Source organism: Solanum tuberosum, unplaced genomic scaffold (genome assembly GCF_000226075.1).
Source record: "Solanum tuberosum cultivar DM 1-3 516 R44 unplaced genomic scaffold, SolTub_3.0 scf00432, whole genome shotgun sequence".
Classification (NCBI taxonomy): domain Eukaryota; kingdom Viridiplantae; phylum Streptophyta; class Magnoliopsida; order Solanales; family Solanaceae; genus Solanum; species Solanum tuberosum.
The window spans coordinates 349835-365528 of NW_006239355.1; the positions used below are offsets into that span (position 1 = coordinate 349835).

Consider the following 15694-nt stretch of genomic DNA (forward strand, 5'->3'; position numbering starts at 1 on the left):
AGCACCCAAATAATGGCATGCTAAATTTGACCAAACAATGCTGGCAAATGGATTCAAGATTAACGAATGTGATAAGTGTGTTTACGTTAAAAATATTTCGAATCATGAAGTTATTGTTTGTTTGTATGTTGATGACATGTTAATAATGAGTAAAGATATTGACAATATAAATGCTACTAAGCGCATGCTGTCCAGCAAGTTTGATGTGAAGGACTTAGGAGTTACTGATTTGATCTTAGCGATCAGGATTCTCAAAACTCCTCAGGGACTAGCATTATCTCAATCTCCTTATATTGAAAAAGTATTGGATAAGTTCAAATACTTAAATTTCAATGTTGTCAAAACTCCAATTGATTTAAGCTTTACATTTCAAAAGAATGTAGGTGAAAGTGACTCTCAAGTGGAATATGACAAGTGGAATATGCTAGAGTGTTGGGAAGTTTGATGTATATTATGAATTGTACGCGACCAGATATAGCATGTGCTATTAGCAAATTGAGTCGGTTCACTAGTAATCCGAATCAAACTCACTGGATGGCAATGAAACGTGTGTTGGGTTATTTGAAACATACACAACACTATGCTTTGCATTATAATAAGTATCCTGCCGTGATTAAAAGGATATAGTGATGCAAATTGGATCACCGGGTCAAATGAATTAAAATCCACAAGTGGTTATGTGTTTACACTTGGTGGAGGAGCAGTCTCTTGGAAATCATCCAAACAGACATGTAGCGCTCGCTCCACAATGGAATCTGAATTCATTGCCTTAGATAAGACTAGTGAAGAAGCTGAATGGCTCCGGAATTTCTTAGAGGATATTCCATTCTGGCCCAAACCTGTGGGACCTATTTGCATACATTGTGATAGTCAAGTAGCAATAGATAGGGCAGGGAGCGTTATGTACAATGGGAAGTCTCGTCATATATGAAAGAGACATAATACCGTAAGACAACTCCTCTCTAGTGGAATTATCAGAATTGACTATGTGAAGTCAAGCGATAATGTGTCAGATCCACTAACGAAAGGCCTAGTGAGAGAGACAGTTGAAAGATCATCTAAGGGAATGGGTTTACGGCTTAGGACAAGTCAGTATGGCGGTAATTCTATCTAGCAGACTGGAGATCCCAAAAGCTAGATTCAAGGAGAAAAACAAAGTTGTGACTGACGGTTCGACATTGTCAATTAACTCAATCCATTCTCATGATGAACACAATGTTCAGGAACAAGGTTAAGACTTTAAGGCTTGTTAATGAGTTAATAAAGCTTAAAGTTTTTAATGATTTGCTAAGTTTGGCAGATTTGCCAAATAGTGTATCTACGAGATGGCACGGTTAGAAATCACCTATGTAAGTGTGAAGTGAAAGCCGCTTCAAAGAGAATTTTATGTCAAAAGCCTATTCTCTATACACTCATGAAACCATGATGTGTTCATGGCTGAAACGAACACAACCGTAAGAACCATAAACGGTAAAGGGTTAATTATGTGACATATGGTTGTCTAGGTATACACCAAAGCTCGACGGTTCAAAGATATCGCATCTATCGATTGACCGAGTATATCCGACATATGTTCACTACGGAAAGTCTAAGGGGAAACTTACTTATCCAGATACAATCGATTCTTGCTTGTAAAGTACACATTCGTCCGTGCATTCCTTATGTTATAACCATTCCCCATTAATGTGGGGGATTGTTGGGTATGTAGCAAGAGTAATGGGAAATGGAGGGAAGATGAAAAGAGAGGAACTTGAAAAGTTGGGAACTTGAAGAGTTGAGAACTTGAAAAGTCCTCTTATGCTTTATTGAAAAGGCATTTGTCCCTCATCGGTGGTGGAAAAAAATAGGAGAGTTTAAATATAGAAACACTCCTATTAATTGTTAAAAGGGTTGGAAAGAGGGACCCCCATCGCGCCGTCGTTGTCGCTCGCTCGACTCGGCTTTTGCGTTGGCTTTGGAAAATGATCGATCGAGAGATTATTTTTTGGACAAAGTTTGTTTTAATTATTTTAGTTAATTATTTATTTAATTAAATTAAATGGCCAATATTTTAATTAGTTAATTAACTGAAGCATTTCAATTAATTAGTTAATTAACCCGACTCGGATCCACACGCGACCCATTTTATTTAAATCTTCCCTATTTTATTTGAATTTCCCGCCGTTAGAAGTGACTATTCTGAAAGGTTGCTACTTTCAGAAACAGCCATGACCGTTTGAAAGGTTGCAAACTTTCATGAATGGTCGTGTGGATTCTGAAAGGATTGCAACCTTTCGAAACCAGTTTCTCTTGCTTATAAATACATTGTTTCTTCAGACTTATTCCTTATGAATTTTTCTGATTTCTTCTTTTTCTTCTGCACAAAATTTCTTCGTGTACTTTACTGCTGTTGAGTGGTTCGCTGACACCAGAGTTTTGGGTATCAATACACTGGTGATTGAGATCATTCTATCCTGGGAGGACATATTCCAAATCAAACCTCGATACTAGAGGGGAATAATTTCCTTAAGGGGACACTGTGCATTCAGTGGGCTTGATCTTTTCTGATTCTGTTTTTTTCCAGATTGTGGTACGTTTTTACAGATTTTAGTTTTGTTAATTAATTTATGTTCATCTATTCTTACTGGTTTATTAAACTTTGGTTACTTCGTGTTTCTGCAAAGTTTATTGAAATCAGTAATTCTGGTTTTTTAAACACAGATTGATAAGAAAAGTTTCAATCTCCCTTCAGCGAGCTGGAGCTATATACAAAATAAGTCGATCTAGGAATTCAAACAAAGGCAATAAAAAGTTGAAGTCAATTGATTTAGATTTTCTTGTTCATCGTCTTGTGACTCGATCCTTCCCTAAGAATCTTAACTGTTTCATACTTTCATTTTTTATTGTCTCAAAAACTCTCTGTTAATCTACAAAATGTTAATGTTTTCTTTTAAGCAATACACAACTTGTCAATTCATATACATGGTTCATTTGTTTGTCACCTTGTTTTTGAGTGATTTTTATTTTTTTGTGTATGAAATCTTAACTATTAAATTAATAATTGAACTGATAATTATCAATAATTGATAAATGAATATCTTAACAATTCTATACTGTTTCAGTACATTTACAAATCGATACGTATAAACGATAAACTTTAAAATTCAACATAACTGACCGATACACAGTCCTACCACTCACAAATTGAACAAAATAAAATGATCTTTTAATCTTTCATGTTGAAATAAAAAAAAACTCTTATAAAAATGATATAAACCGCAACACAAAATTATTATAGGGTGACGAAACTAATATCCCTTCTACTTCCTTCGTCTCAAAATAGGTGTCACTTTAGTTTTTTCACGTCTCATTAAGAAATATAATAAATATAAGCTACTATTCATTTAGTAGCCCTTAGTTATTAGATGTTTCGAGTCTAAGGACAAACTCATTCAACGTAAGAGAGGTAAACTTGTGAATGTGTTGAAGTCAATTAAATTAAGTAAAAAATTATATTTTTAGTAGATTTCTTTATTATTCTAGATTAAAATATATGTTTCATAGCTTTAAAAAGATTAAGTTTAGCTATAGTTTTTAGTCTAAGAATTAGACTTTCTATTGTTATAATAAAACTCCTATTTATAGGAGTTTCTGAGGAGTAAACCATTAAGTCGTATTTAAATATAAAATAAATGATCAGCGTTCTTTCTTTCATTGTTTCAACCTCCCTTCAATGAGCTGAAGTTATATACAAAATAGGTCGATTTAGAAATTCAAACAAATGTAAGGAAAAGTTGAAGTCAATTAATTAAGATTTTCATGTTCACTGTCTTGTGACTTGATTCTTCTGTAAGAATTATAACATTTTTGTACTTTCATTTATGATTGTGTCACGCCCAGAGCCTACACCCAGGGCGGGACTGGCACTCGAGAACCATTGTTGGTCCTAAGCGAACCATTGGCCTGACTTTCTTACTCAGTGGAAGACTTAAACATAAGAAATAGTCTCAAAATATAACTCATGCAATAACTTAAGAGATAATAACTTAGCCAAAATGGCAACTCAAGTCTTAACGTATACAACTGAAAACGGAAAGACTAAAGAACTATAACTACTTGTCTATGAAGCCTCTAAAACAAGGAGGGATGTCGGGACAAGACCCCCGATCATCCTAACAACTAAAGTACTAAAGAAATGTTAAAGGATCCCTCCAGAAAGCAATAAGGCTCACCAACTGTCTCTGAGTGCTCAACTGGATCAACGAGGCGCTGGATGCTAATCCTCGTTACATGTGTCTGCATCATAAAATGATGCAAGCAAAATGGCATCAGTACATTGAATGTACGAGTATGCGAGGGGAAAACTAAACATACATAATCTTGAAAGGAATCTGAAAGGAACACTTACCTTGGCTTTACTCAACTCATGAATAACTCAACGGAAAAGCAAGATAAAATAACAATAATGGTGCAGTTATACAAAGCATTTAAAACAGGAGGTAGCAACTCAATTTGTTAAAGAAATGCAATAACAATTAAGTAATATAATACTGTGGGAGTTTCTCTAACCGACAACCACCACTATGAGCCTAAGTGATGATATAATGTCTTGCCCACGCTGCCAGAACTGTCCTATAATTTGCCGTCATATAGAACGTCTTAACTAAGTGGATCCACTAGTCTATGCTAAAAAAAGCACTAAGGAATCATCTAAAAAGTATGATCCTTTTCTGTCCAGGATGGCTACATGGTTTATAGAGACTTGAGTTATTATGAACTCGCGTCCCCATATCGGTGCTCAATACTACTCCCAAAATATACTCAGCTCATATGTTTTTAAACAAAATTCTTTCTTTGGTTTGAGATAATTACTCAAAAACTAGCCCAAAGGCTCTCTTGGAAATCGGTGTTTCCTTTTTTGCTCAAATGTGAAAACATTTTAACTCTTGGGAATACTTAGTTCCCGTATAATCTTTGAAGAAAAAGAACTTTACTCTTACTCTTTACTCAACTCAAATCTTAAGTCTTAAAACAAAGTTAAAACGTTAGTGAAAGACTTTTGGAACACTCTATGAACTTCTTTTGACTCAACTCTTAACCTCTTGACTTAACTCTTAACTTCCCTTGAATTGAAGTATGGATTCAAAGCTTATGATCTCAAGTTAATGATGATTACATGATGTTTAGACATACCTTAGAGTATATAAATCGACTAGAAGACATTGGTATGAATCTAAGGAACTAGTACGGAAAGAAGGGGAAAAAGGTGGAAAAGTTGGCGTCCCTGGCGTTGTGAGAAGCGCGGGGCGCCAGCCCTTGAATTTCAGGGAGTGACTTGGGGAGATCTGGCTGGTGCGGCGCCCAAGAGGTCAAACTTCAAAGCCCCTTTTGGGGAGCTCTGGCTGGAGCGGCGCCCCAGCTCTGCCCAAGTGCACTCTGACTTTTGTTCTTCGATTTTCAACTTTAAACCCCCAATTTCAACTTGGTTCTTTCCCCAAACACTTAGAATCAACAATACCATCAATATATGTAAGATTCTACTCGAAAACACACATAAAAATCATGAATCAAACTCAAGAAACTTCAACAACAAGAACCCACAAGATTTCAAACGAATTTCATCAAGAACTCATAAGATTTGCTTTCAAAACAATACAACTTCACTGAATTGAATCATATTTGGTGCATGGATGAACTAACCCAACGCTATGTGATATCACATACCTCGTAGGGATCACCCCTTGACGGAATCAACGACCTTAGCTTCAAGATTTGGCGATTTCCTTGCTTCTTCTCCTCTTCTTTTCTCTTCTCTCAAAACCTAACTTAGTTTTCAAAAGCGTAAACTAACCAAGTTCAGTTTAGACCCCAATTAAACTCCTAAAATCGAAATAAAATAATTGGTTAAGGGAAAGACCAAACTACCCTTCCAAAATCCGGATTGGACTTTCCTTATCCAAACAGCCCAACTTCCAATGGGCATATCTCACTCATACGAACTCATAATTGCACAAAATCGGCGGCGTTGGAAAGATAATTCCAAGATATTTCCTACGGTATCTAGAATCACACCTAAATCATCTTGAGCTAGGAGTTATAGTCGTTTGAAGTTGACCCAAAACTCAAACTTAGCTTAACTTAACAAATTTCCAGATTTTTCATTCTTTCCTAAAATACCTCTTTCCAATTCTAACTCTTTCTAGTTCTTTCAAATAGCGAGATGTTACAGCTTGTCTTAAATTCTTAGTTATTCTACAATATGTTAGTGTTTGATTGTTAGCAAGATACAATTTGTCAACTCATGTGCATGGTTCATTTGGTTTATCATCTTGTTTTTAAGTGATTGTTTTTTTCTTTTTCGGAAATCTTAACTGTTAAATTGATAATCGAACCGATAATGATCAATAGATGATACATTATTATTTTAATAATTTTATAACGCTTTAGCATGTCTACAAATCAATAAGTATAAGCGATAAACTTCAAAATTGAATTGAACTGATCGATACACAGTCCTACCACTCACAAATTGAATAGGAAAAGATGATCTTTTCAATATTCCATGTGTAAAAACCATGCCTCATTAAGAAAAGAAAAAAATATAAGCTACCATTTACCAAGCTGCCCTTATTTATTACATGTTTCGAGCTTGATTACAAGCTCTTTCAACGTGGGGGAGGTAATGTGTAACATCTCGCTATTTGAAAGAACTATAAAGAATTAGAATTGGAAAGAGGTATTTTAGGAAAGAATGAAAAATCTGAAAATTTGTTAAGCTAAGTTTGAGTTTTGGGTCAACTTCAAACGATCATAACTCCTAGCTCAGGATGAGTAGGTGTGCTTCCAGATACCGTAGGAAAAATCTTGGAATTATCTTTTCAACGCTACCAAGTTTGTGTGATTCCAAGTTTGTATGAGTGAGATATGCCCATTGGAAGTTGGGTTGTTTAAATAAGGAAAGTCTAATCCGAAGTTTGGAAGGGTAGTTTGGTCTTTTCCATACCCTATTATTTTAATTTCATTTTTGGTAATTAAGATGGGGTCTAAATTGATAGTATTCAGTTTACGCTATTGAAAAAGAGTTAGGGTTTTGAGAAAAGAGAAAAGAGGATGAGAAAAGAGGAGAAGAAGCAAGAATCGTCAAAATCTTGAAGCTAAGATCGTGGATTTCGTCAAGGGGTGATCCCTACGAGGTATGTGAGATCACATAGTTTTGTATTAGTTCACCCACGCGCTAATCATGATTTAATTCAGCGAAATTGTGTAGTTTTGAAAGCAAATATTATGAGTTCTTGATGATAATTCGTTTGTAATCTTGTGGGTTTTGTTGTTGAAGTTCCTTGAGCTTGATTCATGATTTTAGGTGTGATTTCGAGTAGAATATTATGTATTTTGAGGATATAGTCGATTCTAAGTGTTTGGAGAAAGAACCAAGTGAAATTAGAGGGTTTAGAGTTGAAAAACGAAGGAGAAAAGTCAGAGTTCACCTGGGTAGGGGCCTGGGGCACCGCCCCAGCCAGAGCGCCCCAACAGGGGCTCTGAAGTTTGGGGTCTGGGGAGCCACACCAGCCAAAGCGCCCCAACCCAGTCCCTGAAATTCAATGGCTGGCTCCCCGCGCCTCTCAGAGCGCCAGGGACGCTAGTTCTTCCACATTTTTCCCCTTCTTTCCATACTAGTTCCTTAGCAACGTACCTATATTTTCTAGTCGATTTCTATACTCTAAGGTACGTCTAAACATCATGAAATCATAATTAACATGAGATCATGAGCCTTGAATCCATACTTCAATTCAAGGAAAGTTAAGAGTCAAGTCAAGAGGTTAAGAGTTAAGTCAAGAGAAGTTCATAGAGTGTTCCAAAAGTCTTTTACAAACGTTTTAACTTTATTTAAGACTTAAACTTTGAGTTGAGTAAAGAGTAAGAGTAAAGTTCATTTCTTCAAAGATTATACGAGAACTAAGTATTTCCAAGAGTTAAAATGTGTTCACATTTGAGTAAGAAAGGAAACACCGATTTCCAAGAGAGCCTTTGGGCTAGTTTTGAGTAATTATCTCAAACCAAAGAAATAGTTTTGTTTTAAAAAAATATGAGCTGAATATATTTTGGGAGTAGTATTGAGCACCGATATAGGGACATGAGTTCATAATAACTCAAGTCTCCATAAATCATGTAGTAATCATGGGTAGAAAGGATCATACTTTTTAGATGATTCCTTAGTGATTTTTAGCATAGACTAGCGGATCCACTTAGTTAAGGCGTTCTATATGACGGCAAAGTATAGGACAGTTCTGGCAGCGTAGGCAAGACGTTGTATCATCACTTAGGCTCATAGTGGTGGTTGTCGGTTAGAGAAACTCCCACAGTACTATATTACTTAATTGTTATTGTATTTCTTTAACAAATTGAGTTGCTACCTCCTGTTTTAAATGCTTTGTATAACTGCACCATTATTGATGTTTTACCTTGCTTTTGAGTTGAGTTATTCATGAGTTGAGTAAAGTCAAGGTAAGTGTTCCTTTCAGATTCCTTTCAAGCTTATGTATGTTTAGTTCTCCCCTCACATACTTGTACATTTAATGTACTGATGTCATTCGGCTTTCATCATTTTATGATGCAGACACAAGTAACTAGGATCAACATCCAGTGCCTCATTGATCCAGTTGAGCACTCAGAGTCAGTTGGTGAGCCTCCTTGCTTTCCGGAGGACTCCTTTTACATTGCTTTAGTACTTTAGTTGTTAGGATGATCGGGGGTCTTGTCCCGACATCCCTCCTTGTTTTAGAGACTTCATAGACAAGTAATTATAGTTCTTTAGTCTTTCCGTTTTCAGTTGTATACGTTAATACTTGGGTTGCCATCTTAGCTAGTTTGAATGTTTCTTTTAAGACATTCTAAGTTATTTCATTAGTTCCTTATTTGAGACTATTTCTTGTGTTTAAGTCTCCGGCTGAGTAAGTAAGCCAAGCCAAGGGTTCGCTTGGGTCAGCAATGGTTCTCGAGTGCCAGTCTCACCCAGGGTGTAGGCTCTGGGTGTGACATAATGTTGTGGATACGTTAAAGTCAATTAAGTTAGTGATTAAATATATTGTTTTAGTAGCTTTATTTATCATTCTAAAATAAAATTTATGTTTCATAGATTAGGTTTAGTTATAGTTATTAGTTTGAAATATGATTTAGATTTCCTACTTTCATAAGGATTAGACTTTCTATTGTTATAATAGAACTATTATTTAAAGGAGCTTGAGGAATAAATTTTTAAGTCGCATTTTAACAAAAAATAAGAGACTGAAGTTTGCTCTTTCATTGAACTCTAAAGTTTTAACCTCCCTTCAATAAGTTGAAAGTTATATACAAAATAGGTCAATCTAAAATTTTGAAAAAAGACAAGGAAAAGTCAAAGTCAATTGATTTACATTTTCCCATTCATCTTCCTATGACTCGTTCTTTATCTAAGAATCCTAACAATTTCATTCTTACATTTCTAACTGTCTCAAACTCTCGATTATTCTATAAAAATGTTAGTAATTACTTTAGAACAAGATGCAATTTGTCAACTCATGTGCATAGTGCATTTGATTTGTCACTTTGTTTCTAAGTATTTTGTTTGTGTGAAATCTTAACAGTTAAATTGATAATCAAACCGATAATGTTCAACAACTGATATAACGATATCTTAATGATTTTATAAATTTTAACATGTCTACAAATCAATAAATATAAACTATAAACTTTAAAATCCAACTAAACCAATCAATACGCAGTCCTATCACTCATAAATTGAATAAAAGAAGATGATCTTTTCAATCTTCCATGTGTAAAAACAAAAATGTCTTATAAAAATAACATTTACCCAAAAATAAAATTTGTAAAGGCTGACGAAACTAAATATCCCTCCTATTTTCTTCTTCTCATAATAAATGTTATTTTAATTTTTTTCCACGCCTTATTAAAAAAATTAAAAAATTAACCTATCATTTTGTTTTTGCACATAAAATTCTTTCATTTTTAAACCTAAAATATCCTAATATTAAAGTCATTTTTTATGGTTTGATGTTGTTTTTGTTTTTACGCATAAAATCCTTTCATTTTTAGACTAAGAGATCCAAAAAATGAAAGTCTTTTATTTATTCTCTTCGTTAGTAATCATAAGAGAATGTTTCCCCTCTCCTCTTTTGATTTGATATTATATGACCAAATTTTACTAAATGTTGTACGAAATACTCAACACCTAACATAGATATTTGTTCCTTTTAAATTAAATAATTTAATTTTTAAAAGTATAATTAAAATAAATATTTTTATTAAAATACATATATTTTTATAAAAATTAAGTCTAGAAAATTTTTTAGTAAAAAAAGAAGAGAATATCTCTAGCTAATAGTTTGCTCTATTATATAATTACTAGATTTATGAATCCCTATCAGCGCGAGCAGGGGCGTAGCTATATTTGAAAAATTACGTTGTATATATATATATGTCAAATTTTACATCTAAAGGATATACATTTAAAGTTGGATACCTTTGAAAAAAGCTATGCTTTTGGGCTTTGGCTTAGTAGTAATAATCATTCCATTTGAACGGAGTTCTAAGTTCAAAACCACCCCAAATAGCATAATATTTTTTGGTTTTATTTTGATAGGCACACACTATTATTCTTGGGCACCCTTGATAAAATTTAGGGAAAAGGGTCAAAAATACCCCTCAATTTTGTTTTATTGACCAATAAAACAAAGTTGAGGGGTATTTTTGACCCTTTTCCCTAAATTTTTTGATGGAATTTGGAGAGTCATCCAAATTTTTATATGATTTTAAGTGTTTAAAGTTGTTAATTATTGTGACCTATATTATTTTTTTACATAATTTTCAAATAATATAATATTGCTCAATTTGTCTCAATTTATGTAAAACATATAGAATTTTGAAAATTAACCAATTTTTTTAATTTCTTTTAAATACTTCAAGTTGTTAATTATTGTAATTATAGTATTTTTAATGTAATTTTCAAATAATATATGTTACTTTCTTTATCCCAATTTATGTGGCACTAATAGAATTTCGAGAGTTAGCCAAATCTTTTATGTCTTTCACATATTTTAGTTTTTAATTATTGTTATTTATACTACTTTTTACATCATTTTCAAATAATATATGCTATTTTCTCTTTCCCATTTTATGTGGCACCAATAAAAAATCGATAGTGAACCAAATATTTTTGTTATGTCAATTAAATATTTTAAGCTGTTATTTTTTGTGATTTTTAGTATTTTTCACATCATTTTGAAATAATATATGTTATTTCTTATGTTCCATTTTATGTGACTCGATAGAATTTTGAGAATGGACCAAATTTTTATACGTTTTAAAAATATTTTAAGTTGTTAATTATCGTAATTTTATAGTATTATTTAGATAATTTTCAAATATATAACAATTTAAAAAAGAAACATAAAACAAACAATATTTTTTTAAAAATATACTAAACTTCTAGTTGCTTCTACAAAATCACCAAATTACCCTTGTCTAGGAAGCAATCATATTGACGATGACCTACCCGGACTTCTTTATACAGTAGTAAAAGTAATAATATGAACTTAAGTTCATGTGCTCATACCAGTTACAAGTTACAAGGAGAAAATATTTATATATTTGATGCTTTTTTTAATTAAATTTTGTTCTTATAATATATCGCTCAAACATATGACTTCTATGAGCGAAGTCAACTTAGGTAAAGAATGATTCAATGCATATTCTTTGTTAAAAAATTATATGATGTATAGATATTAAATGTTAGTTATTTCTTATGAATATATAATTGATCTTATACAACATTAATATAATTGAAAAAAATAATTACACACTCTTCGCCAAATTTCTTTCTTCATCCGGCTCACACTCAAAAGAAAAGAATTGTAAAAGAGGCAACAAAGAGTCGAAGATTTATGTTTTTTCTTCTTTGCTTCTTTATATTTAGTTATGGCTGAATTTTGATTTGGGGCGAAACCAAGTGAATAGAAAAGGATTGCAAATCTCCTTGACAAAAAAATATTTATATTTAAGTCTTTGTAGAAAAATAAATGAATTTTCTAATTATTTTCTAGTGTTAGGTAAGTAAGAAAAAAAAATTAAAAATATATCAACCCAAAAAATATTTACATATGTAATGTAACAAAATACTATATGAAGGCGATAAAATAGGGAGTGGTGATTCAAGAGTGGTGGGGGTGGAACGATCAAGGGGTAAGAATTTGGGGATGTTAGGTGAATGAAAAAATTGTCACTTATAAAACTTGTTTTTCCTACTTTCATTATTTTCATCATTTTTAAAGAGCTTGTTTTCTTGAAGAAAACGTTTTCCAAAATATTTTGACCAATCTAACATAAAATATTTAAAAACATTTTTCGAAAAATATTTCATACTAAACACACTCGAATTGAATGGCGTTTGTGAGTCTATAGCAAATACATGCAATGAGATTCCTTAAATAATCTCACTGCCACATTTTGGTTGGAACTAATGTTTGTTTGGAAATTGAGATCTATTATTTTGGTAACAAATAAAAGATTATTAGTTTCTTATTATATCATATCATGATATATATATATATAAACAAATAAAGGAACATAATCTCACATTAAGAACAACCTGTCAGCTTGAATACTATGAACCCTTAACATGTTGGATTATAGTAAAATAATACATATATAGAGAGATGTTGGATTTATGAGATCTGTATGATTGAAGAGAATTGGTAAAGTTGTTGTCATGTGACCAGGAGGTCAAAAGTTCAACCTGTGGAAACAACAAATGTATGATAAGACTACGTACAATAGACCCTTGTGGTCTAGCCCTTCTCCAGACCCCATGCATAGCGGGAGCTTAATGCACCAGACTGTCCTAACACTTGCACAAGAATGATAGTTGTCTATTTGAAGCTTCAAAAACACAGTAACGGCGACGAAAAAATGTGTCATCCTCGAATGAGCATCAAACCAATGGCTGTAACAATAAGCGTAGACGGAACTCCAAATTTGAGATGACTCCAGAAGGAGAGATTGTAGCCAAAGTGTTGAGCCCGACGAGCCTGTTCACACACTATTAAGTTTGCTGCTGATCCTAACAGTGAAAGGTTCCCTGCCACGGTGCTGACCCATGCTAAGATGAGCCATGCTTTCTGCTCATTCTCAGGAGATATTGCAGCTGCTGATGCAGCAACTCGTCCTCCGAGAAGCAACACTAAGGCCAAATAAACGTTGTAACTATAATTAAGATTTAACGTATATAAGACATGATTGCACGATCATCGTGTTTGGAACTAAGATGCAGTTTTCTCTGTTTCTTCATCTCCTTACACTTTTCTTAGTCTTGTAGTTTTTAATTCCAATAGAACTTTTTTAACAATTAAATGTCATTCTCCCTAACCCCTTTAGCTACTTGTTTTATACTTTATTTGTACACATACATTGGCCAACAATTGTATCTCGTAAAACATATAATGAGCGAAGAAACGAAATCCAAGCATATGAAGTAAAAATAAACAGTGTTGATTTAGGTTTAAGGGCTCAAAAAGTGCAGGAGACACATACCAGTAGGCACATTTGAAGCCACATTTGACAGGACCAGTATGACCAGTGCAAGAACTGCTATGCCTGCAGCATGATCTATCTTGGAATATGGCTCCATAAAATCCCAAAGAGCACTTGGAATCCCAGTTTTGTTAAAGCCGTCAACCGTGATAAACATACCACAGAAGAATATCAAAAGTGAATATGAAACCTGTACAATCGAAAGAATAGAATGAATAAGATACATCAAATGGTAACAGATTACTGTTAAACAATTCTGCTACCTTTTCTAAGCTAGGCCTGGCATCTTTGAAATCAAGAACCACGAGCGCAAGCGCTGCAGTTATAGCAGTCCAAGACATGTTCAGACCCATTAGCAAAGCTATTAGCATACCAATGGTAACAAGATAAACACATATTTTCCACAACTTATTTCTCCATACTTTTGGAAAGTACCACATTTCGTCATAAGCTGTGAAGTTTTCATCTTCATATTCATCAACAGATGAAACTCTTTTTGAAGCATCATTTGTTCCTTCTTTTGAGGCATTTGAATTCCTAGACGAATCAAATGCCTTTTGTATTTCACTTTCTCCAACAATGACACGATTTCTAAGCGTCTCAGCATGATTTGTGTGACCATTAACTCTAGGAGAAGTGCCGATAGCTATTGAATCTAAGGTATGATTTAATTCTTGAGAATTCAAGGAACTAAGATGTGACAATGTCGCTGGAGAAAACCGATGAGAAACTACTTCCTCTTCAGGAACTAGTTCCGCAGTAGCATCCTCTACATCCTTCTGTGCAGACAACAACTTCCAATACATAGAAAGCAGAAGCAGAGCATTAACAACTACGCCAACAAGCATTGCAGGAAAAATACCAAATAAAAACTTCCCAAAAGATATCTTGCTTTGTACTGCTATAACTAAGTTCTGTGGATTCCCAATCGGAGTTACTGAAGATCCAATATTCGCACTCGAAGCAAGAGCTAACAGGAAAGGATGTGGTGGTAGATTCTGTTGCCTAGCTATTTTCAATACAAACTCAGTTAATACAACGCAAGACGTATCATTGGTAAAAAAAGCACTCGAAACAGCTGAGATCAAGCAGATTCTACAGAGCAAATCTTTAGCTCCTTGACTCTTCCAAGCCAGCAATTTACCTAAGTATTTAAACATGTCTGCTCTTTCTAGATAAACACTAACAACCATAGTTCCAAAGAGAAGGCCTAAGATTGGAAGATCAATAGCAGCATATGCTTGATCCGGAGTTATGACTCGAAAAATGACCATAAGCATAGCTCCAAGGAGAGAACCTGCAGTTCTTCCAATAGGCATGAAAGGTACAGCAGGGAAAACAGCCAATACCCAAAATACAGCAAAGGCAATTGAACCAAGAACTACTTTAACAGTTGGTGCCATAGCCATTTTTTCTTTCTTTCAAAGTATTCTGATTATCAGACCCTTGATAGTCAAGATGAATTTTGTAAAAATTGAAAAACAACAATTCTTTGAAATGCAACAAGAATTTTCACAAGATCAACAATTCTTTGAAATGCAAAATTTTGAGTTGGATATCTGAAAAGGGTAAGTTGAGTTTGTTTCAGAGATCAATAGAATAAGAGAAATAAGAAGCAGAGTAAAAGCAATTGTACTTTACACTGAAATCAGCCAAAAAAAGATTGTCTACTTTGGGCTTTTTGGAATTACTCGTTGGATGTGAATAAAATTTTATCAGGAGGTAAACTGCATTGGATCACTCCTCCCCACCGCTAACTTGTCAGCAAGACCCCACCTCATCCTTACTCCTCATACTTATTCGTATCTGTATGTGATAATTAAATTTCAATATATTGTTAATCTGTTACGTCACATAATAAGTGGTTTTAAATTCTTATAAAAATATGATATTTTTAATTAAAAAATAAAAAAAGTGTTAAAAATATCCCTAAACATAACGAGAATTTAAGAGGGTATATTATTGGTATTGAAAGATCAAATATGTATATAAGTTTAATTAATCAAGTAATTTATTTTTTAAAACTATCAAAAGTTCCATGATGAAACCAATAATATTTTCGATACTTCATAAACTTGCCAATAACTTCGTTCCCATTTGTTTGTCCGTGATAATTCAAACACAAGTTTTT

The 15694-nt window shown here is 33.5% G+C and overlaps 1 protein-coding gene across 2 annotated transcripts; it reads right to left on the bottom strand.

Annotated features, from left to right (window-relative positions):
• Nucleotides 1-12591: 12591 nt before the first annotated feature.
• Nucleotides 12592-15267, bottom strand: LOC102599999 (putative transporter arsB). 2 transcript variants are annotated; one of them, XM_006363266.2, is made up of 3 exons: nucleotides 13827-15263; nucleotides 13564-13753; nucleotides 12592-13213 (listed from the first exon to the last, which is right to left on the bottom strand). In XM_006363266.2, exons 1-3 carry the CDS (start codon nucleotides 14970-14972, stop codon nucleotides 12948-12950), a joined length of 1602 nt encoding a protein of 533 aa, XP_006363328.1. In that variant the 5' UTR covers nucleotides 14973-15263; the 3' UTR covers nucleotides 12592-12947. The 2 variants fall into 2 exon arrangements, with proteins under 2 accessions (XP_006363328.1, XP_015158879.1); XM_015303393.1 differs by having other exon boundaries at nucleotides 13160-13236; nucleotides 13827-15267.
• Between the last annotated feature and the right edge of the window lie 427 nt (nucleotides 15268-15694).